The following is a 24,993-nucleotide window of genomic DNA, read 5'->3' on the forward strand; positions in this document are numbered from 1 at the left end:
AAAGAGACCCCTCAACCTTTCTACCCGCTGTGGGCCGGCTGCTGTGTGATGCGTTGTGACTGACGCCGGGAGCCAAACACTGCTGCCACTGCTCCGCTCTGCCTTCAGCGCAGCGAGAGCGACAGGGAGTGAAGTTATTCAGGCAATCTGGCAGCTCAAAAACCCCAGCTGGGTGCACTCATCCTCTCTGCTGCCACTCCTCTGCAGCTAGAAAATACCTCAATTTGAAATCATACATTTCACTGTTAACCTTGATGGCAGGCGGCTCCATTTTTGACAACGTGTGCCTGCATGTGTGACTGCTTGAATTGCTGACAGATATGTGTGTGTCAGACTGCAAATGGGAAATGAAATGCGAGTGCAACATCTCAAGGATGCTGTTATTCAAATCTTCTATGGTGTGCTACGAGGTTTGTAATCTAGGAGCCACCCTGTTCTTCAGTCAGAGTCTTGTGGCCAGTTTCACATCACTAACACAACTAATAAAAGCTGCATGTTCACGCTAAGTGATCTGAAAAGCACCATGGCTGATAGTTCGTCTCCTCTCTTTGACCTCTGCGAGGGCAAACTTGTTAGATACGGATAAAGAGTGAAATATTCTATCAGCAAAAGGAAGCAGCTTCCTGACGCTTAATCTGATGCGCCTGAATGCCCCATTGTAACCACAACTCCTATATAACCTGACCAGGTTAGTCTTAGCTGCTCCACACAGCTGCACAATGACTGCACACAGATGATTATATCCTGTCTGACAGCACCCTGTCAAGCTTTCTTTCTCCATCCTTCCCTCCCATCAGTTTACAGTTGGTGGCACACACAGGTGATGTTGTTCTTTGCCTAATGAAAGTCTACGCACCTTCAGTGGTCCTACGGCTGTTCTTGACAACAAACTCTCACAGATAGAGATTCATTGGGAAGTGAGAGGGAGGGAGAGAGAGAGAGAGAGAGAGAGAGAAACTTCCTCAGTGAATTGCTGTCTGTGTTTTTAATAGGGTGACATATGGCTCGGCAAAGGTCCTCTCTTATCTGGTTTAGAGAGGCAGCTAAATGAAAACAACTACAATAAAAAATAAGGAAATGTTATTGTCTGGATGCTCCAACAAGCAATCAATGGTTTCATCTGTGTGGCTATGGTGTAAGTATTCCTCATTGAGTCAGTTGGTTTGAACGGGTTTAATCCAAAAAAGCCGAGAGGAGTGGATGTTCCCAATATTTGGCTCTGGTTAGTGTTAACCTCCAGTCCAAAAATGCAAAGTTAATGAAAGCTGAATGGAAGACAAAAACAACAAAAACTCTCACAGCTGCATTTTAAGCACATGCAAGCATAAACTGAGCAATAACAAAACAAATACATAATCAAAAAGCATATGTTGCCTGGGGAAAGAGGAAAGTGATGCTTAGCATCCGTTGTTAGTGTGTTGCTGAAGTTAACAATGCACTTTGGTCTCCCTCTGATCTTTAGAGGGCTGCTGAGATGAAAAAATGTTCATAAAAACAACAAAACTTGTTTTCAATTGTGCTGCGGATCTGCTACGATGAGCAGTCAAGAGATCCAGCCATTCATCTGCCATAATGGGAGCTCTGGGTCACACTATCTGAAAAATAAAGTACAGCAGCCTGTGATCTGGCTCCTAGAGGCTGAATAATCACCAGGTTTTGTTGTGGCAGCAAAGATAATAAAGCATTTTTATGATTCCATAAAAATGCTTGTTCAATTTTTTTTCCAGGCCCACTGAAGATTATTAAACCCAAAATTCTTGATGGTACATTTATTTTACAAACACACAAAATTACTTTTCCAGGCACAGTCCTTGACCTCATGAGCTGCCGTGTTTACACACTTCTGAAATGCAGGACACGCCACCCTGTAAAACACTTTTCTTAATTACTATTTTATCTATTATAATTCATAATTCATAATTGTATCCGTTACAATTGTGTGATGATGAAACACTCCATTTTCATATAGGATAAAAAAATAACAGTATTTTCCAGACTATAAGTCGCACTTTTTTCATCCTTTGGCTGGGTATGCAACTTATACTCAGGTGCGACTTATATATGAAAAAATATACAATTAGTTAGCCTTGCATCCTGACGTCCCATTACATACGAATAGCAGCTTTTCTGTCCCTCTCCTGACCGTTCTCTTCCACCTCCAGCTTGTCCACACTTTGCATTCCCAGCATAGGTGACGCGCACGTGCAGATTGGTTGATAGGTCGCTAATTCCAGACAGCTATATGAGCGCACAGTAGTCTGCCTTTCCTCATTTACAGGATGTTTTCTGTGCGGTGAAGCTAATCATTTCTCCGCGTGAGAACTTGTTGAAATGCATGTGTCTCACTCTCAATGCCCTGCAGTCGTACCACTCAAGTTAAGAGGAATTTAAGAGGCAACGTTACGCTAAAAACGTAGTGATTTACGTTGGCCCGCTGGTGCGACTTATAAATGGTTTTTTCTTCTTCATTATGCATTTTCTGGCCGGTTCGACGTATAGTCCAGAAAATATGGTACCGTTTAAAGGCCCTTACATAACAAATTAAAAGCAACATGGGGTGACAAACTAATACCACCTATTATTTAAAAATCTGTTGGACCATTAGCTTGTGTGGGTAGCTTGTACAGCAATGTTTGTGGTGAGAGGTGTTTGAATTCAAGAGGCAACAAAAAAAGTTTTATTTTTGTTTCATTGTTTTTTTTAAAGAATGGGGGGTCTAATTTATTCATTCCTGTGGGTGGAGGTGGACTGTCCTTCAGCTCTTTACCACTACACAGCTTTTATATTAGCTCTCCAACTTCAGAATTTGATTTAAAATACTTTCATAAAAAAAAATATCCTGCCAGGGTATTCTGTCTTACTTCGATAATGCTGATTTGACTTGTTCCCATAGGCTCAAGCAAACTATTTATATTAATACTAGGCCTTGCTGTTAGCCTCCTGTCACAATACAAAGCCCCTAACTTTGCCAGCAAGATGAGAGGGAACTAATTTTATTTGTCTTTTGTGTGAAGGGCAAATGATGAGACTATTATTGCTTTGATTTGTGTCATTAACAGCCTTGGAGTCAGTAGACAGGAATACAGACAGGTGTTTACAGAGACTTTAGGGACTTGATTTAAATTTGGTTTTAAACTAATATGCATTTTGATTATTAACAGTCGGGCTCAGTGTGATTCTTCAGTAGAGTCTATTTAAGCTCATTTTCAACAGTTTGCTTGCTCTGTTATTCCCCTGGTTAACAGGATACAAAGAGTCTGTGCTCAGTCAGCACAGAGCGCCGTATAACGCTGTTTCATCCCACACCACGATAGAACCAAATGTCCCTCAAGGCTGTTCTTTAACAAATCCCATTCATTTAATAAGCGGCAGCCAATAGCACAGGATTAGATTCAGCAGGAAGGTTTGATATGGAAAAATGGTGGAATTACACCATGAAAAGAAAGAAGAGAAACTTGGAGACAAGAAGCAGATAGGGGGTGACAGATTAGGCAAGGGATGGATTTAAAGAGAGGTGCCTCTTTCTTTTTTTTTAAAGGCAGTGACGAGGATCCGGCTGAGGCTGAGGGGACAGGGGACAGATACGGTTAGACGGCAATTGACTGCCGTGTGCTGTATCACATTGAAGTTCAAGAGGCTATCAAAACATTATGCCAGGGGGAGTCATAACAATGACCAGAGGAGTAATAAAAGACATAAACTCAGGGAGACAGGGAGCGAGGAAAATGGTGAAAAAAAGCCAGTAAAGTAAAGACAGAAAAGGATCATGAAGAAAAAAAAAAGATGGGAGACACAGAGAGCGAGGCACGGAAATCAATAGGCTTCTATATGCATCATTGAGAATGTGCCCTCTTGCTGCTTCAGAGAGCCTATCCAAGGACTCCAACAGCCAGCAGACAAACTGAACATCTATCCACAGACCCACACTGATAATATGCCAACCCAGTCTGTCCCTGTCCCCATTTATCTCCGTCTTCCCCCATCCAAATCACACACACACGCACACACATCAAGCTACTCGCTCTTCTCTCTCCAAATTTAACACTCTAATTTGGTTGAGGCTGGGTGCCATGTAATTGATGTTGCCAGAGGTCTGATCTATCTTGAGCCTGGGACAAGGCTTTAGTCAACATGACTATAACTCACAGGCATCCTGTCCCCCTGTTTGCCAGAGTATCAGACTGCCATTGGTAATTTAAAGGCTGGACAGCCAGGCGATATTACTGTATGCACCCTCCTTGCTTCATCACCCCAGAGGGCTGGATGCCAGCACTCTAAACCATTCGGTAAATTTCCATGGAATGCTGGGATGCATTGGACTGGAAATCAATTTAGTAACTTTTCTGTAGACTTCACAAACACAGTGTTCAGTGTTGCGCAATATGGAAATGAAGATATGAGTAATTAAAAAAAAGAAAAAGACTGAAACGTGTACTTCCTCAGTGTTCGTGGTGCAGGATTAAGATGTGTGTGTTTGTATGTGATGGTGCGACATGTGGGAAGGATTATCGAGGTTTACCCTGAGTAAGCTTGGCATGCTGGTGCTTCTTCACATATATTTCATATTATTTTTTTTTTTTATGTGTGCGTTTGTGCGTGTGTGTCCACCCATCTGTTTGGGTTTAGCTGGGGGCCAGAGCAACGGGGAATTGGAAAAGCTGGATGTGGTGTTATATACTGGTTTCTTATCACAGCGATATATGGCCAAATAGGACACAGAGGGGCTGAGCCTGTTCTGATAACGAACAATGACTGATGATTGGAAGGAAGCACACAAATGTGAAGACACAAAAAAATGAGGGGAGTAAGGCAGGAAAACAGGAAAGTGGAGCGCTGATGTGTTCTCTGGGGGCCAACAGCACTGTGTTAGTGTAGTCTCTGATCATTGATTAAAGAGGTTTATATACTCCTACCCACAGCGTTCTGGAGGACACGCTCACCTCTCTTCCCTTCTCTCTCAACCTCTCTGCCCCTGATTCTTCCTCCCCAGTGCTGTCCATCCTCCTGCCCTTTCCCTCCTCTCCGTCTCTATCTCTCTGCAGTAATGGGTAGACAACCATTGCTGTAATTTTCCCTGTACTAAAAACTGACAACTACAAAAGGTCACACTGAGGAACGGGTCTCATGCTTCTAATCACTCAACAAGAACAGGGCCTCTCTCTGTTCACTCACTGATAAAGACAAAACATCCTCATGTACTGGACACTTTATTTTATCGTTCTCGATAAGTGATTGACCGATTGGTAAGTTGGTGGCCTAAGGTTGAAATTTAGAGTCTATGTTACAATACCTACATCTTTCAACAGTGCTCTTCTATATGTACACAATTAGTTGAATGGCCTTGGAGGCACACAAAATTGCATTAAAGAAAAAAAAAACATGTCATCACTGTCAAAACGGTGAAAAGTAACTCTCTTCTATTTAGCTAAGCCTTGTCTCCAGGTGGGCAGTGTGGGCATATGTTTGATCCATGCCTTATAATATCATTTGGAGTGGACAGTTGCATGGACACGATCATGCAACCACGATTCCCAGCTCTACTGCATTACGCCATTTTGTTCAATATCACGTCATGAATCTTGTCTGTGGTGTCTGTTTGGTAGTGGGGACTGGACTAGTGCTGTTTCCAAAACATGAAATACATTTTTAGGTCTAGTTGACTTGCAAATGCAAGCTATATGTTGGCTAAGTTGCTGTATAAGCTACCTATAGCTGTGTGTACCATGTCACCTTCATCTTAGGCTACAAACGTATCAGTGCTCCTTCAAATGCTACCATAACATTAGGTAAGACAGAATATGTTCTTCACCTGCCCACTTCTATTTACCAAAGTTTCTACATAGTATTTACATGGTCACCAAAATAAATGATTACACAATGCGCCATGGCCATGCTCCACAGGTGGAAAATATATTGAATGCAGCACTTCAGCTTAAGCAAACAAGACAGACCAGGGCTGAGCTTTTGTTATTGCAGTGCATTTTACCAAAAACCACAGTATTATCAGAATATCCTGCTCTTATTAAACAGCCTTCACAACACCATCTGAGCCAGAAAAAAAAAGAACACATGCTGCTTAGAGAGTGGTCAGTGCTGCTAGAGTAAGTGTGCAAATGGCAAATCAATGCAGACAATAAAGTGAATCAGAGGACAGCTACTAAAAACCTGAAGCAATTAATAACCTGTAAAACAGCATACAGACGATCAAAGGAGCTAACTGTCTGCAAATTAACCAGGCTGTCATCCTGATCATTATCAAGCAGGATGACGGCAAGTCATTTCATAAATATATTTATGAAAACCCAGAATGTAGCATTGACACAGAGCCGTGGCTGAACAAGTGGTTATGACACAGAACAAAAGCTGCAGTGTTTTTAGACAGAAACATTAAGCACACACATTTGGCTGTTAGGACCACAAATTTAACCTCAAAACTGTTGAAAAACTAGTGGCCTTCAGACTACAGTGTTTGTCATGTTCATTTACTTTGTGGCTTTCTGCCACAGTAGCAGCTCCATTAACTATCAAAAGAAATCAATGTGAGAACCCTGAGTCAAACAACAGGGACTTTGCCATTAACATCAAGTTTGAGGATGCAGTGCAAGAGCAGAAAGTTGAAGGCAGTGTAGGAGGGTGAAGATACTAGAAACTAGAAAATGAGAAAGGAGAAGAGACCGCAGTCAATTACAAGTCCCATCTTGTAGTTTGTGTCTACATTGATTTGTTGGGGACTAGGATCTCTGCCTCTCCCTAGTTCACCTAATTGCACTCACTCTGACCCACTAATTACTTCACTAAGACCTAGCTGATCTCACCTCACTGCACTGCTGTGCTTTCTGGAGTTGTCTCAATGCTAAGCGTGGGAGGAGGGAGGGACAAGAAACAAAGAGGATGTGAAGGCAAAGAGAAAGAACAAGGCCGGATTAAGAATGCATGATGTATGTCAGTGCAGGGGACAGAGTGGAGGTGTAGAATGAAACAACAAGCGACAGACCGAGTAGGAAGATAGAGGATTTTACAGAGACGCTCTGAACTCAGATGGAGGGCATGCAGCAATGCTGAAATACTGCTGTTACCGTACTGTTTCTGACTCACTAAGCGGCATACGTGATTAAATAAATGGCTGCTGATTAGACAATCACTCATAATCACAAAGACAATAATGGCAGTTAAGGTAATTCATTGGGATCACCATGGAGCTCACTTACCTGATGGGATGAGCCCAAACGCCCAGTTGGGTATGAGAATGCCAAACGGGTTCTTTGTGTCTGTGTTCTCTGTCGTCACTGGAGTTTTCTGTTCCTCTGACTCTGAGCCTTTGGAAGAGGTCCAACGACTTCCCACAATGAAGGACTCGGAAACTGCAGATCTGGATTCCATTTCTGTGGCGCCAGAGTTGGAGCCCGAAGTGTATGTGGTCAGGTGAATGACTGTGGCAGTCACTTCCTCATTGAGTGCTGGAGTAGCTGAGAGACGGCCTTGCAGGTCAGGTGAGCTTGTAGTTTTCTCCTGCTCCTCCTGAACCCAAGAGATGGAAATAGATGGCTTCTCAGTGGTGGATGTACTCTCTGTGCTGGTTGCTCTGGCAGCAGGATCAGTTCTCTGTGTGGACTGAAGCTCCACCGTGGTCACCTCAGAAGTTGTCAGCACCTCTATCAGAGCTTCTTGTGTGGTTGTCAGAACCTCGTTCCCGCTTGTGGCTTTGCTCTGCTTCTTAAAAACTGGACTGAAACTAGAACTTGAGCCGCCTTCCCCTCTGGGTGAGGGGGCTGAAGACAGATTGTCAGTAGGCCGGCGGGAGTAGAGGATCTCTCCTCTGGCCTCCTCTGCTGTGTCTGCCTCCTTGGAGCCCTGAGGTGGAGTGGTGGGTTGCTGCACCAGCTGCCACTGGGACAAAGTGGTGTACTCAGCCACGGTGACAAAATCACTCTGGCTGTGTGATGATTCTGTGTCAGTAGTCAGTTTGTTGACTTTAAATCCAAAACCACCAGGAAAGTTGCTGCCCTCTCCACTCCCCTCTGTGTCCTTCTCCTCCCCTGATGCACTTTTGGCAGCTGCAGTATTAGCACCCTCTGCATCCTGGTCTTTACCTTCACCTGAATAGTTTTCTGGGTTGTCCTGGCGAAGAGAAGTAGGCAGCGTCATTACCTCAAGCGGCCCTGCTTTGGCTTCCATTGGCTCCCAGGTAGGATGTTTACCCACATAGGCTGCATTTCCACGGGGGGCTACTTTGGGAACACGCATAGACTTGACAGCCCACTGAAAGTGGCTGCTGGGGGCGGCAGCAAAGGCACCGTCCTGTCTGGGACCCTGAGGACCAGATATGCTGACATGTTCACTGGGTGGTAATCTCGGAATGAGACCGGATGCAGGGAATTCTATAGGGAGCAAGAACACAGAACAGACTAATTAATACAATGCCATCATCAGGGGATGAAGTGGATTTAATTTTATGGATGTAGAATTAGCAATTAAAATGTAAAGCCTGGCTTACACAAGTCCAAAAGCATACAATACTAAAATGGAATGATGACACTGTATTAGAACAGTGTACGACTCCACTGTGACCAGTGGTGTGACACATGGTGTGACATTAGCAGTGTTATAAGTCAGGAACTGCTGTCTCAGGAATTTAATGTAATTATTTAATTATTTAATTTGATTACCTAGCATAAGCAAATTTTTTTTCTAATTAAGCCCACTCATGTTAATAAGAAGATCCAGAGCAAAAACAAACATAACATTTCTTATGATAAATAATTAATATTGGAATCAGTGACACCATCCCAGATCACTGCAAGGTTTGCATATCTAAATATGATATAAACAGAGTGTTACTTCATCTGTACGTGTGTTGCTGGTACGCAGCCAAACTTTTTATTTTGGAGAAAAACCAGTAAGCTGAATGTTTCGGATTTCTTTCCTCACCAGTGGAGCTGATCAGTGCAGCTGCAAAAATGACTGGAGTTTGTAGAAAAAAAACACAGAGGCCCCCCCCATGTGGAAGGGTGAGCACACATTTGCACACATGCCCAGAGATAAACACACACCAAAAGGATGGGAGGATGTATTCAAATGCAATTTCACACTCCTCTTCCCTGTCCCTGTTTTCTTGCCCCTTGTGGATTCTTTTACCCAAAACAACCTCCTACTGGAATACTCTTGCCTGCGGTGAGAGAAGCCATGTGGAAAAACGCAGGAGCACTTGGAACACGATAAGTAAATGACTGGCTCTACAACGAACTCCGTCTAGATCTGTTTATTTAGATGAAGTGGTGCACTGTAGCACTGTAGCACTGTCAGCTTACGGCCTTAAACCAGACTCTGTCTACACCATCAATAATTCATTCTGTCTGCATGTGTGACTCATGGTTGGTGTGGTTATTTCTATTAGTGCAGCACTGCACCCATGTTACTGAGAAACCCAGCTATCCTTATCATCACTCTGCTTAGCTAGAATGTCCTCAGTTCTGTGGCCAGAGAGTACAAGCTACACAGCATAACAAATAACTGCAAGAGGGAGAACATACACAAATATGTTCATGCATAAAATATTAACATATATGTAAATTATTTAGAGCACTCACTGTTGCCTTATGCCTAAGTGAGGTTTACGAGTCTTAGCTTCATTTCCATAAGAGCTATGTAGCTCGGCGTAATTGTCCTATTAATAATCCAAATAGCTAATTACATACTTTTACAACACACTGATGGAAGTGAGAATAATTAAACACATTAATCTGGCTTGATCATCTATGTAATGACCCATGTAATAAATAAAATGAGACAATTAGGCATAGGTTTGGGTGATTTCATGGAGCTATTTAGAGCACAGTTAAAGTTCAGCTCTGCTGCTGGTGGTGGTTAGAGGTGGGGTGTGGTGGCTTGGTGGAGACAACTCAAAGCAGCAATGTAGCCAAACAAACTTATAACAACCCTCAATCAGACAGTAATTGTGTGCTTCCACTAAAAGACGTTCTGCTGTGTTGACTCCACTTTACTGAAGTAAATGGCTTGAGAAAACCCTTGAGTCAGGCAGACATGATATTAAATTGTGAGAGGAGCCTGAAGATGAGAGCACGACGGATGGCACCTATGTCACCTCATCACATCTACAGATGTGGCATCTAATGAATAAGACAGAGGAGAAGTTATTGCATGGTCATGTGAATCCTGACAGGAGCATCTAAACCCAGTGTCGGCACTCAGGCCCTGCTGTCTTCTACCACATAAATTCTGTCTCTGAGGCTGACTGGTGTGAAGCAAGTGTGTATCTTCTGAGACAGTGGAGAGCTTATTCAAATTCTACATCTGTTGGAGGCAGTTCTCTCCATTAGGAGCTTGAGAAAATAACACTTTATTGAATAACATGTTTTGATTTTCAGAGGAAATTATCACTCTGCATTCAGAGACCTTTTTCAAATTTGCAAAATAATTTGATTCCATATTCAAATTCTAATCCTCCCTGGATGTACTGTCTGCAGAGCAAAGCTGCACCCCTCTCAATCAAAGAGGCAACATGGCACCATCAATCGCTGAGGAATGTTGAGATCTAAGGGATGGCCTGTGGTGCGCAATAACAGAGTTAATTCAATGCACTGATGCTAGTTTAAGAAGCAACATCAGTCGGGCAGCTTTCCATCACGGCGGCATTAAAGAAAGAAATGACTTCACCTCAGCCTTCTTCCTCCATTCACAACTCATGCCCCTCCTGTGTTGCTCAGCCTTGCTGTAGCGATCATTACTGCCTACCTTCAGAGAGCCAGGGCCTAATTGGCAGAGACATAGATGGAGGTTGGAGTGAGCGGCAGAGCAGCCCAACCTCCCCGTTAATTGGATAAGGCTGTGAATAATGCATGTGGACTAAAGCTTGGATTTTCATTAATACTTTGGGATTGGGTTGCTATGGGATTTCAGGTAGCACAGCAGTGAGTATTTATATTAATAAAGCGTGCAATTGCTAGGTGAGAAAAGCCTAACACCTTTATTGAATCATTCTTCTAGCTGTCTGTGTGAGAGCGTTTGTCTTACTTTGTATCCTCCTCTTCTAGCTGGGTTATTTGTGGTGGCCATTAAGGGAGAAGCTGCCTCCTTCAACCTAAGGCTGTGGTCAACGGAGCTGTAATTTGACATTACTGTAGATGCCCTGCTCCGGCAGATATTGGAGCAGCAATCTTCCAGTGTCGCGCTGTTCTCCGGATCTGTAGTCGACTATTTCACCTGCAGTTATAAACTGGACAAAGTGATTCTAAAATAATGCGAGTTGAAAATGATGACCTTTCGACCTTTTCTATCCTTGGGTTTACTGTGCTGCTTCATTCCCGAGGGTAATTCACTCCACTTTGGATGTCAAATGTCTAATGGAGCCTTCAGGTTTTTTCAGAACTTACACATGCAGAACACACATTTGATCTCTACATGTCTTAGCACAGACACTGCTTCTCTCATCTTTTTCATTTATTCTCTACATTTAATCACATTCTCTAATACATCCTTGACTCCCAAAAATAAGCTGTAACTCAGGATGCAGGTCCGCTTTGTTTTAAACAAATGCATATAAACCTTTTAAAACTAATGAAGAAAAAATCAGGCTTAACTGTGACTCTTTCTGACAGCCTGTACTGTAAACAAAGCTCTGTCAATAAAAATGCGAATGAAGGCAGAGCAGTCTCCACTCTCAACATTTTTGTATTACTGTATACGGTATGCTCCTTTTGTTTGTTTGCAATTACATTTTAATTAAATTTACAGCGATACTTCAAATTGCCCTGCGGAGGAATACATTACGGCGTACTCAGGGGAGATGGCGGCAGAGTGGGATGGAGAGGCAGAGACTGTTTAAAAACCATGACATAAACAGATCCTACATTTACCAGCAACATTTATGCACCATCCCTCCATCTGAAACCAACCAGCTTTAATTTAGCCACATTTTAGTTTTAATTCTGCATGGAGTTATTTGTTTTAAAGGGTGAAGATGAGTCTTGAACACACAGACAACTGAGCTCATACCTTTAACAGTTGTGTGAGGGGTGAAGGTGCTGTGGACTCCTTCCTTGGGATGTGGGCTGGTGTTGCTTGGCTCTGTGTTTTGGACAGCTGCAGGCACTAATCGAATCAGAGGCATGACTTCTTTTTCCTGTTCGGACAGACCTTCCTCTAGACTCTCCACCCCAATAGTTGGACCCCTGAAGGATGAAGTTCCACTTCTGTGCTCCATAATGGCGTTGTCCATGCTGCCTTTGTTTCCGTTGGGTTTTGGTAAACTCAGGTTTCTTCCAGGTGCTTCTCCCTGCATCTGGTTCTCTCCTGCTCTCTCTTCAGGCACTGTGGGTTCCTTCTCTTTCTCTTCGCCTTCTTTACCGCCAGTCCAGTACTTAAAGGGCCTCATTAAAGTGGTGACAAAATCTGCCAGAATACTATTACTGGTCTGAGGTTGTAGGGTGGAAGAAGATAACGGTGGTGTGTCAGATTCAAAGAAGCTTCCATCTTCTTCCTCATGGGCAGAACCTCCATGGCTCTCCAGGCCTTCAAGATCTGAAAGGCCCAAAGTATTGCTTCTGTTTGGGCTGTGCTGACTAGGCTGGTTGGTTCCATCTGGCCTTTCACCCCATCCCTCCTCTGGCCTTAAGTGAATGACTACATGCTCTTCAGAGATCTCAGATGAGTTGTTGATTCCAGCAATGGAGGGAACTCCTGCTTTGTCCAAGTTGACCAGGCCAGTCCAGGTGGAAGTCTTGGAAAAAGGGGCACTACGCTGGGCTTCAGTGACTAAGGACATGGCCTCTGCTGCTGGGTTAGCCGTCTGGTACAAAGCCTGTGCCTCTACAGCTTGGACCCCTGCTGGCTGATGGGCTGCAACACACAAGAGCCACATTTTACTGGACCTGCTTCAGCTACAGCTGCTCAACACAACAGCAAATCAAAAAAAATTTTTTAATACAAACCCCAATCAAGTCACAGTGTTCATGCAATATTAATGATGCTGCACCAACAATATTACTCAGATAGACCAAATGTATGTTAATAAACAAAACATATTACCATTTGCATCTACTTTTAGCAATCTGAAAGACACTATTTGTGTTAAATATTAATGTAAATGTGCATAAAACAATGAGGAGGTCCATCTTTCGGCTGTTTGTTTTGACAGATTCACTGCTGCTCTGCTCTCATGCTGTTCTTGTTTATTCAAAATGATTGGGTTATGCAGATGTTTCACTTCAGTGATGTTTTCATGTGCTGACATTCTGAAAGATGAAAATGTCTATTTTTTTGGTCCTATCTGTGGAACTATAATTTTCAAATATTAGTCCACAGTCTGCTGCAATCAGTGCAAGGCTGAAAAACAGAATTAAGACCAACTTTTTTTTTAATTAAGATCAACTTCACAATATCTGAACAGAATTATGGGTAAAGTCAATTCAATGTGAATAACTTGTTGCGTTGTCAGTTAGCACCTGATAAAGGACAAGGTCAAACACTGCAAACCCCAGCTGGATGTCCTGTACTCGAGCTCTCACTCTTTTTATATCTCATTACATTCTCTCACTCAAGCTTCACTTCACACAACATACAAGCACTTAAAATCCAGAGGGGACACAAATGTCACACAATCTTTTTGCAGCTCCTTCATGTGTGACACAAACATCTCATGCTAATTAGAAATCACAAAGGAAAGCAAGCCCCCAGACCCTATTCTTGTTGCCATGGCAATTACCACAATGATGCTGCATTCGCTTCATCATTACAGAGCTCTCAATACCTCTGTAGCAGTAGGCATCGAACAGGGCTGTGGTGTCAGGGAACCCAGTGCGGTTGGGGTTGTTGTAGACAGTCCGCACCCCGGGCTCATCCCCACCGCAGTTCTTCCGTGGGACATTGATGGGGTAGCGGACGCTGCCGTCAGCCAGCCAGCCAGGATCACACTGGTCCAGACCGGCTTGCCAGGCCAGGTAGAGTTGCCCAACAGTTGCCAGCTGTGCTCCCAGGGAATGGCAATGGGTTGAGGCAGTAGCAAGGCTCAGCTTCTCTGGCACCGTGGAGTGAAAGACTTCACCTGGAAGGCAGAGACATAAGGAGGGTTACAGAGCCGTGGAATTTTAGCCTTCAGACAAAGATCAATAATATTCAGATAGATTCCAACTATAGGTTTTTAGCAAGAGTTGGTTTTACAGTTTGTTTGATTGTACAAGCGATGTATACATGAGTGTGTATCGGTTTCTTGTGTGCATGTGTTGGCGTTTTTCTTTGAAGGCACTTTAAAGGCTTTGAGTTGTTGCCACTTTTTTTCCTGTCAACTTAGTAAAAGAAAATAAGAGGTGAGGACTTGAAGTAAAGAGATGAAAAAAAGGTTTCCTTGTAATGCATGAAAAGGCACAACATTTTTGCCTACAATAAAAAAAAACATCAGTAGGTACAGATTATATAAAGTTCTTTTTATTCAAAGCAGTTGCAAAAAGGCATCTAAGAAAAAAAAAGCACAGAGACTGAATGAAAGAGAAGAAAGCAAAGCCTAGAGAATTGTGCTGTTGATAAAATAATGATGTAAAAATACGTCTTTGGCAAGCGAGATTGCGAGCTTTGTCTGTAACGCACAAATAAAATTATATGATCAGATGATCCACTGGCTATTCAGGGTGTGATGAAAAATATATGAGCTGCTGGGGTGGACAGCGTGGATGTGGAGCGGAGAACAGACAAACAGGTTTTGATATCAGGATCCAGTGCTGGTTCTATTTTATTGAACAGAGAAGAAGGGCAAAGCAAGATGCAGCAGAGAAAGGAGTGATCTAGTATTAGAAGAGATACTAGAGAATGCCTGAAATATATATCTCGAGGATGGTGAAAAGGTGCTAAATGTAGATTTATAAAAAAGAGAAACAGCAAAAATTATTTTAGCCAGTTATAGCCACTTATGTGCAAATCAAATTAAATGTAGGTGCATACATAATTTACAAGGTATACCTGTGGTACAGTTTATTAGGTAACTAACCTTAGCTGGTTTTATACAATTGAAGAAACCAGCAGCTGAGTCTGAGCTGAGTCACTTCCATACAGGGTATTCATATTATCTAATAATTAGCTCTAGGAACTAGGAATGCAAGAGCTGAACATTAACAAGTGTTGCAAACAAAATCATTGCAGCACACATGGAATTGATTGCAATGTGCATGTTTAATATACTGTTTGTTTACATTGTTGATATTTGCTGTTTAGGTTAAGCACCAAGTCCGTCAATACATGTGAAGAAAACACCAAGCCGAGCACAGTAGGGGACAGGGGCTGATAGTAATTACTCCTCCCTAGAGGACTAATAGGCTCTCTGGACCCTCTAGCTGGATGCCAGTGGTAGAAGTAAGAGTAGCTTTTTGTGAACAATGTGGTGACAAAAGAGTGATCAACTGTACAACAGTGTATAGCTCGAGTGAGCCATTCCTGTTGAATTCAAGAGCAGAACAAATACACCTATCCCATCAGTGCTCCTTTAATAACGTTGCCCTCCAAATTTATGGAGGTGAACGACACAAACAAGAGGGAGGGAACAGCACAACAAGCTGTGTAACAGCATATGTTAGTTGAGTTAGCGAATTGTTGCTAAGGCAGCTGCTGCATTTAAATAACCAGTGTATTTGACTAGATTGTATTGCTTGTGTGCACAATGGTCAAATATCTGGAGAGGATAAATAAGGACTGGAGAATGACAACCAAAAGCTTCACTTCCCCAGTTATTAAAGACTCTCTCCCAGTTTACTACGTTTTGTTGTTATTACCCCTATAAATCTATGACACTTGATTTATTTCCATATTCTTCTCGGTGTTTAACCAGTGCAACAACCCCATTAAGATGATGTCAGTAAGATAGAATTATATCATTAATGACACAAAACAAGCAGCTACGACATATGCACACAAAAAAGGTCCCACTGACACATTAAAAGGAATCAGTGTCATTTAAACAGATGTACACAGTTATATATATATATATATTTTTTTTTTAAGGTACTCTAACTTTAAACATTCCTGTGACAGTTACATACACATCTGATATGGTGCCATGCCACAAACTGAGATAAGAGGCTCAGCAGCACACTTGCATTTGATAATTCATGTAAAGACACTGTTCATGAAATTACATAACGTGCCACGTAACCTTGTGTTGGGTTACTGCAGCATCTATAAAACTAGTTAGCCAGAAATACTAAGCAGACTGTAGGAATGTGTCCACAGCATTTATTACTTCGTACTAATAGTTTTATACCTCAATATTTAACACATTATAGGTGGAAGAAGGATGCAAAGTTGCTTACTTGCTTGAATCATCTATAAAGAGAGCAGACATAAGCAGACAAAGTGGGAATTTTCTCAACCTGTTGCACATGTTTGCGCCACCTGCCACTGTACATGCCAAAAAAGTCAAGTTTTGGAATAGTACTACTGACCTACTTGGCTTATTCTTACAGGAAACATAAACATGACAGCTGTGCTCAGTACTGCCGTTTCCTCTCTCTCACCTCTCCTCCCTTTCCTGAACCTTCTTTCAGTGTATTAGGTCTTGGTCTGACTCCTCACGCTGCACCCTCACAGATTTTGAGAACCATGCATGACTAAACCTAAATTTATGGTCGAAGCCTGTGACTCCTACCTTGAAGCTGCTTAGCAAAGCAGTAGACATCAAACAGCTCATCAGGGGACCTATTGCCGTAGTTACGGACTCCGGGTGAGTCCTCGCGATCACCATAGCAACCGGGCCGAGGAGACTGAATGGGATACCTGCAGAGGAAACCAAAGAGACAGAGACAAAGATGTAGAGAGTAAGGGAAGAGGGGAGAGCAAGATTAATATAGGTTGGCCATAAAAAAAAGGAGCCGCAGAGACAGACTTGGCTCCCCTGGGAGGAATCTGTGTTCACACGCATACAAAATAAGATGAAAAGTGAACTACACTTTTATCATTGCCTGCCCTGAAAAGAAGTTTAAACATATCTTCCTCTCAGAGATAACCAAAATATACTTCCAAAGACAACCAAAAAATAAACATACAGATATTGCCCCCTCTGGAACTGGCTTGAATGCCAAAGTAATAAATATGGTTACAAATGCCACAACAGCGTAAAGATAATAACTGGAAAGCACTTTGATGCAAACACTCTTTAATTGTTCTGCCCCTTTAGTGAGAGTCACAGCATAATTACCCAACCATTTACTTCAAAGTATTGCAAACTGTGTTTAATGCTCTGGCAATAGAAGAAGAGCAGTAACACTAAAGCTTTTTAGGAAGACAGAAAAAGAGGTGGAGCTAAGAAATCAAGGTGAGGTAAAAAGAATCAGGAATCCCTTCAGTGGCTTGTCATGCCTATGGGGCTGAGAAAGCAGCAATCTATATTTAGGCTCCAACTGAGCAATTATTCCACAAGAACATTGATTCCAGCAGCACCAGGGCACATGCAAAGACGCTGATTAAAAGATTACACTGGGCATACAGGGACTCGGGAAACACTTGGAAAACTCTCACACAATCAAATATGCATGCAAAAGACGCCTGCACATAACTACAAATCTGCAGTGCTCTTGTTATATAGCAACCTATTTTCATCAGAGCATAACAAGGGAACTAAGCCTTGTAGTGGTTCTGGCCTCAGCCACAGTCTTTCTGCTTGGTGCCTGATGAAACGGCAGCTGATGTCTGATTTTTTTTACATTTTTTTCCCTGAGTATTAATTGGACACTTTCCTCCTGGCTGATGTGCAGTCAGAGCCTCCAGGATCTGGACCAATTAGATAACTCCCGAGTGAAAACAAAAGGAGGATGGAAGGGAGACAAAGAAATGGGAGAGGAAGCTGTGCCGCGGGAAGGTTGTAACAAAAAAAAACAATCTGCTTGCTTACTAGAGCAACAGTGATTTAAAATTAAAATCTATATGCTGTTAAAAAGCGGGCACTGACTGGTAATTTTAAGATGGACTTAATGGAAGGTGGTGGAAGCTCAAGCACAATCACCTGACAGACAGGCAGCTCAGAGGGGACAGATTTAGTAAAATACCTTTCCAGTGTACAAACAAACAATTAGGTCCAATTATGTTTTATATTTAGATAAACTCCAAAAAGGTTTAAAACATACCTCATTCGTTCATTACCATCTCTATTTTTAGATGTTTTCAGATTTTCAGATGTTTATGATTATTATTTGTCAGATCATCAGATAAATCATCAGTGATATTAGGCTGAGATAATGCTTTGATAGATTCAGCCTGAATCGACAAACCTTGTTATTCGGAGCCTAATTCAGCTCATTATTATTTATTCTCTGACATTCAGATTCAGCCGCAGCGTACGTGATAGTCAGTGTCTATTTATAAAGCAATGTTCTTAGCCGTCAACAATAATGTCATGATGGAGACTTTCTCCAGCCGCATCATAGCTTCTATAACACTTCTATACTTTATGCATCACCATGACAACTTCTACCACAGGGCTGATTAGTCTTTGTTTGCACTGTTTTGTCTTCTTCCTCATACATAATTCTTTGTTGAAATATCACCCTTGAGGATGGCCTTTACTCCTATTTAGAGATTGTAACAATGATGATAGCATCAGTGTCCTCCTAAGAACATAATACTGTTTTTCGTATTGTAAAAAGCCTTACCGGACAGTCTGGTCGGACAGCCAGCCAGCATCGCAGTTGTCATAACCATCGGCGAAGGTAGCCTGCAGCTGACCTGGCATTGCAATGGCCGCCGAGTTCTCCACGCACACCCTCTTGGCATCAGCGAAGGACAGGGCATAGCGGTCATGAGGGGCCCGGTAGTGAAAAACCACACCTGGAAAAAAGACAGATGGAGAATGAGATAACAAGCAGACAGAATGTTGCAGAAAAGAAACATCTGAATATATGACCTGCAACCCTTAAACCACAGAAGTATTTACAAGATGGAACATTGAACCATCACAGCATGAGCACGTACAGGCTTACGGGCACAAAAACACAAAGCCCTCTAGACATCCTCATCATGTACCGACATTGCTCCATCTGTGCAGGACGAAGCTCCAACATTCAGGTTCAGCAACCTGTGCACGTGAGTCTCATTTGCATCAGGTAGATAGCTGGATTATCATTAGAAAAAAGACATGTTGCCCTTGGATACAGTGTATGACAACAGTGCTGATGTTTATTTTACTGCTTTAAGTACACACACAGTGTCACTGTGCTGCACTCCGCCTGCCTCTGCACTCATGATGAAATGACAAAGAAGGCAAACAAAAGAAACACAGAGACCGTTTTCAAGTGTATGCGTATTTTGAAGCTCGGTGACAGAGAAAGAAGGTGAGAGGTAGACAGGACAGCAAAAAAGGAACATTAAAAAAAATGAAGCAGAACCAGATGAGAAAGGAGCACAGCCTTCACTTAAACTGGAATGTAACTGCTTCAAAGATGTCCATCCAACGCTCCCCTCACCTCTCACCCTTTTTCCTGCCATTCACACAGTGCTCTAACCCTGGGGACATGAAAGCCAGTGGGCGCCTGGCTAGTAATACAGCTCCTTTATCTTCACTGGCTTTGTCTGGCTAGAGATTCCTTTAAGATGGAGCCTCATGTGGCAATTTGACCAGCAGAGCTCCAGGCTTTGGGTACAGAAGGCAAACAGTGTGGTGCACTCACACACATAAAAACACAGAGAAAAAGTTTTCTAAATCCTAGAGGTCTATCCCCCCAGCCATGTCACTGTAGTCTTACTTTCCCCAGAAAAGTGGAGCAGAAATCCCCTCTTTTCCACAAATGTCCATCCATTCCCCTTTAAGGCTGTTGGATTTCCTCAGAACAGAGATGCTAGCTTGCTAGCTAATGCGTACACTGGAGAGACAGATGGGCTTCCTCTCAGCGTGGGAAATCCAGTCCCATTCCACATGAGGGTTGGATGCCCAATACCTCGTCTCTATTTTTATCTTCACACATCTCCACACAGTCACCAGGGAGGACAGCAGAGGCACCATATGATGGTATAATGTCCTCTTTGTAGCACTTAAATGTTGGCATCTCTTAGATTACAGCGGGATTACATTATTTGAAGGTTAATGGACAGATACAGGCTGGTAAGAGTATTTAAAAAGTGATAGTACAAGAGTTCAAAAAATACACACAATTGCGCTGTGGGCCAAAATTCAGTGAGGATATCATGAGCTATCTGTCAGTGTAAATACTGGAAATGGGGAAATGCTAAGTCTGGTTCTTCTCTTCAAATGCAACTAAATCTATTAACACCTCTAAATCTCACTAATTGCTATTTTGTTAGACTTGAGTACAGTTCTTTTTCTGTAACATGCAGGTATTTGGAACTACAAATGATAGTTTAAGCTTTGAGGCATCTTGGAACCCAGGGCAAATGTTTCTGACAACATCTTATGATATGAGTGCAGAGCAAGTTATGGATGAGGATACACCTCACAGTGTATTTATAGGCTATTTATTTGAGTCATAGTATCACTCAAAGAATTGCAGCAGAGCTAGGCGGAGGCTGGAGAAACTCAGCTGCTTAGGGCAGGCTAAGGCTGGTGGTGCCTTCACATTCCAATGCCAGTTTGAAAGAGGACTCAAGGAAGCCATCTATGTTAAGCTGGAAAAACCTTCCCTTAACAGAGGCGGTGGCCTCAGACATCATCTTTCTACCACATACAATGCAGTGATTCCATCCATTCCCAGGAAGTTTGCACATACTCACAGCAAGAACAAAGGGCTGTCAACCGGTCCCCCTCCGGCAGTTTCATAGTCGTTAGCCAGTCGTTAGACACACCTGGCCCAGTCAGCCAGATCATCACAGGTAAGTATGGAAACATTTAGTGCTATTGTTTAATTAAGTTTTACCCAGACCCACCCACTGAGGTCTGTAACCACATATAAACCATGTTTCCCCACCAAACAGTTAGAACTGCTGAAGCTGCTTAGATGAGCAGCGAAACGTCTTCTAGAAAACTCTACAAGTCCAGACGCCTTGCTTCAATCTTCTCTACGTATGATGACCTGGATGACTGAGAATCTTCATCAACAAAATGCCAGTGAGGGCTTTTTATTTGTTGGAACCCTGGGGGATAAAATTTCAGTCCTCACTAGGGCAGAGGTGTGCAAAAGATCTTCAAGATCTCAAAGAAGAAAAGGTGGTCAAGTGCATTGCATCCTGATATTTCTAGGCATTTCCATTCAGGCTGTGAGATATGTATCTTCAAAGTGTTGCTGCCTGGGCAGCCACATATGAGATATCAGATATAAGTATGCAGCTACAGAGAATCATGCTGAAAGTCAATTATACATTGCAGACAAATCATTGCAGTTTCTTTTTTTCCAGCAGTTTCACTCACTGCTGATGTACTGTACACTGTCCCTGGTGACATGCCATATCTTACCACAGACAAAAGCTGACATGAGCAATCAATGGTACTGTGTTCTAATTGGTGAGACACAGCCAATTGACTGGTCAATATGTGCCAAGAGAAAGGAAGAAGATGGAGACAAAACAGGGAGCGAGGAAGAGGGTGAAATAAAAAAGAGGGTGAAATAAAAAAAAAAAAAGAAGAGATAGCTGGATAGGACAGGCATTTCACTGAGGCTTAGTAAGCCACAAATGACTGTAAGAGAAGCGTGGCGTGGATTAATATGATATTGATATAGCTGCTAATTAACACGTTGAGCACTCAGTAGAATTAGTGTGAGGACGGCTGCGGTCTGCCATGCAGCGTGACTGCCAATTAAGACTAAGCCCTGGAGATGGCTACTCCTCACCGGCTACGTAATTGCTTTCTCTCTGAAGGAGTGGTTTTTATGGCATGTTAATCGATTAGCCAAGAAGCAAAGGACACAGGCTCTCCCAAGCATAGTGACAGGGGTCTTACTTGGTAAATGTAAGGTGCTCTTAAGAAGAAAGATGAGGTGCTCCTGCTCCCGTTGCTCTGGGAATAACTCAATAGTGTACATTCTTATGCTGACAATAGGCAAAACACAGAGCAACCTGTGCAAGGACCCAAATGTCCACAGATACATGTGCATGCTTGAACATGAATGACATCTCCATCTCCATCACTCCTAATGAGAGACAGTGCAGCCATGGTAGCATGGTGCACCTGGGTAAATAATACAGCCTAATGTGTTAGCACCTGGGTGGATTTTAGGCTGCATGGTGTACAGTGGCTTACACATTGTGTAATTCCCTGTAGTCATTATGATAATGGCTTATTATTAAAAATAGTGAATGACCTGGATAAAAATCTGATGATAGCATTGCAGCTAAAATACTCTGACACAATAATTATGGTTCCATGACAGTGAGCTACCTTCAGGTAGGCTGATTATTCCACAAATACTGCTGCCCTGGATTCAGATAATGCAGCAAATGGTTTGCCCATTTAGTTAAGCCACAGAGAGCCATACAGCGTTCTCAGAGTAACCATATTCCACAATAGCATGGACTGCTGGGCTCCCACCTTATTGGTTTCATTAGGCTTTCAGAGCATGAACAGCACCTGAACGGCCCAGGTCAATGATGTTTAATGTGTTCGAGTTCCCTCACCTTTCCCCCATCATCACACACTCAACGCAGGCAGTATACAACCCTGGCTGTAATGACTGTATTAGCCTGACATAGAAAACAGGGTTATTATTATTCATAGTGGCAGACCTTCAGAGCAATGGGGGGAAACTGTACACAACCTAAGAGTGCAGCAGTGATACTGACAATATGTGGAGGCTAAAATACACAGTGTCAAGAGCAATACAATAGTGGAAGTTATTTTACTCATCACTAGATAATAAAATGAGATTTGAGGTGGCACATATCGCAGAAATAATCAGGTTTACGAGGTTGCATCCTGCATTCTGAAGCTGTTTAAGTTGAATGGTGTGAAGTGCACTGAATAAAATGTAGATTAATCTTAAGTAACCCATATGAACATTACAATTCAAGTCAAATTCTTTTACAAATGTAGACCAAATAAATAAATAAATAATGCTGCTGGTCCTACGTGATGCTATTCAGGAAGAAGTTCTTTTGAATACACCAGACAGAGAGAGGCACTGGTATGAATGTAAAAAGTTTATCTGACTCATCTCAAACCAACAATACCTCTATCATTTATACTACATAATTTATTTTATTCATAATAATTTATACATATAAACCCCAGATGTGCTGCTTGAATTGCTGGGAGAATCTTAATTAATGTACTTTATGGTTTTCTCAACCCTGGATGTTTTCTCTCTGTGGGTAATGGTGCTGTGTCAGACTACAATAAGCTATAAAGTGTTTTGTTGTTACATCCTAATGAGATTTTTTTGTTTATATCAGGGAGAGAACAATAATGTTGTAGGTGAAAGAGTGTGAGACAACCTAAGAAGTAAAAAACACACACACACACACACACACACACACACACACACACACAACCATTTGTTCCTTTTATATAATTATAATTTAACAACTTTTTAAAATGTCCAAACCTATGGTTTTATTGGTTTTGATGACATTTGGCTACCTTGGTGTAATTCAACTCCACATTTGTTTAATAACTTGGTCTGTTCCAGTATTAAAATTTGTGTAACTCAAATTAAAAATGAGTACCTTAATAAAAAAAAATCCTTACCTGTAACCTCCAGGGGAACTGTGTCCTGCTCGTCATTGATGCCCACCACGACCTCGCAGCGGTAAAGGCCAGAGTCACTAGAGCGCAGCCCGGTCAGAGCAAGGCTGGCATTGTAGCGGTTCTTACTGTAACCAGGCAATGTTACACGACCCTGAAAGGCCTTCTTCACCTAAGAGAGGAGGACAGAAAGTGTAAAAGGGCAACAGGGACCTCTGTAATTCAGCAATATTTCAGCATTTACTGTACCTTGACTACATTGTCTTTTGCAACCAGGACCGACTGTTCTTTCTGCAACCCGTCTGAGCCTCTCTGACCCCAAACCTTACTCCACTTGATTCTGGGAGGCTCATGCGATGAACTGGTGGTGGGGCGGAGAGTGAAGAGGCAGGGGAGGAGAACGGTTTTAGAGAGCTCCTCACTAATGGTCTGATGGGTCACCTTCCGCATATTCACCACATTGTCAGCGTCCACCAGGCCTGATAGGAAAAGAAAGGAGAGCAATCAGCCAATGTTTCCTTTTAAACGAAGCCTCTGAGTGTTACTTCTCATCACAGTGAGAAGGTTTCAGCATCTTGTACAGGAAACGTTTCTTTTTCTTTTTTTTCCTGTTGTGGAGTAAAAAGGAAGACAAACAGAAGCTCATTGTGTCTCTCTGATTATTGATTGATCATTGATCCAGTAGACTATTATGTGACCTGAACAGTGGGAGGCAGGGCCACACTGCAGACAAGATATCATCAAGTCCTTTCACAAACCATACATCAAACCTGGATATGCATTATAGGATCAATACCAAGCACCTCTTAGCAGCCTAAAGCACAATCACCACAACCACACAGACACAAATAGTACTTACATCCAAAACTGCAGATGACAGAGGAAAAGGCTATGATTAAAAGCTATGAAAAGCTACCAGCCTCTCAGTTCAGAAAAATCCTGCAATGTTCTGCTGCGGTTTTCATTATTGTCTTTCCCACCAACCATTGTGAACACCGAGAGAGTCATATTGCACATATCATACATTATTATTACACCGTAATCCTGTGTCACCTTGCTTGTGAAGACAGAGGTGGCTCATTTACACATGCAGAGGAAAAACAACTTACAGCAATGCAGCTTTTTTTTTTTAAGGTCGATCTGCTTCTGTTTATCCAGTGTGTGAATGAGGATTTTACATCAGCCATCATTTAGTCACACTGCTCTATCAGTTAGTCAACAACTATAGTCCAGAGCTGAAAAACTCAACTACTATCCCCTAGGGTACAGAGAAGATGGACCTAAACTTCCTGTTTACATAGAATGACATGTAATCTCTTCTATCTTTCTTATTCTGTTTTCATCCAGCACTATCATACCATCTAAAAATAAAG

At 42.3% G+C, this 24,993-nt stretch overlaps 1 protein-coding gene across 1 annotated transcript in view; it reads right to left on the reverse strand.

Moving 5' to 3' along the window:
- The window catches only part of ncanb (neurocan b), a 90,318-nt gene that overhangs the window by 56,313 nt on the left and 9,012 nt on the right, over window positions 1–24,993 (reverse strand). The window contains exons 2-8 of the mRNA XM_028403838.1: window positions 23,870–24,099; window positions 23,624–23,792; window positions 18,645–18,819; window positions 16,646–16,773; window positions 13,766–14,059; window positions 12,013–12,855; window positions 7,209–8,378 (exon numbers count right to left, since the gene is read on the reverse strand). Coding sequence (XP_028259639.1) covers window positions 7,209–8,378; window positions 12,013–12,855; window positions 13,766–14,059; window positions 16,646–16,773; window positions 18,645–18,819; window positions 23,624–23,792; window positions 23,870–24,099 — 3,009 coding nt within the window. The remainder of the gene's footprint in view (window positions 1–7,208; window positions 8,379–12,012; window positions 12,856–13,765; window positions 14,060–16,645; window positions 16,774–18,644; window positions 18,820–23,623; window positions 23,793–23,869; window positions 24,100–24,993) is intronic.

Source organism: Parambassis ranga, chromosome 4 (genome assembly GCF_900634625.1).
Source record: "Parambassis ranga chromosome 4, fParRan2.1, whole genome shotgun sequence".
NCBI classification, from domain to species: Eukaryota; Metazoa; Chordata; class Actinopteri; family Ambassidae; genus Parambassis; species Parambassis ranga.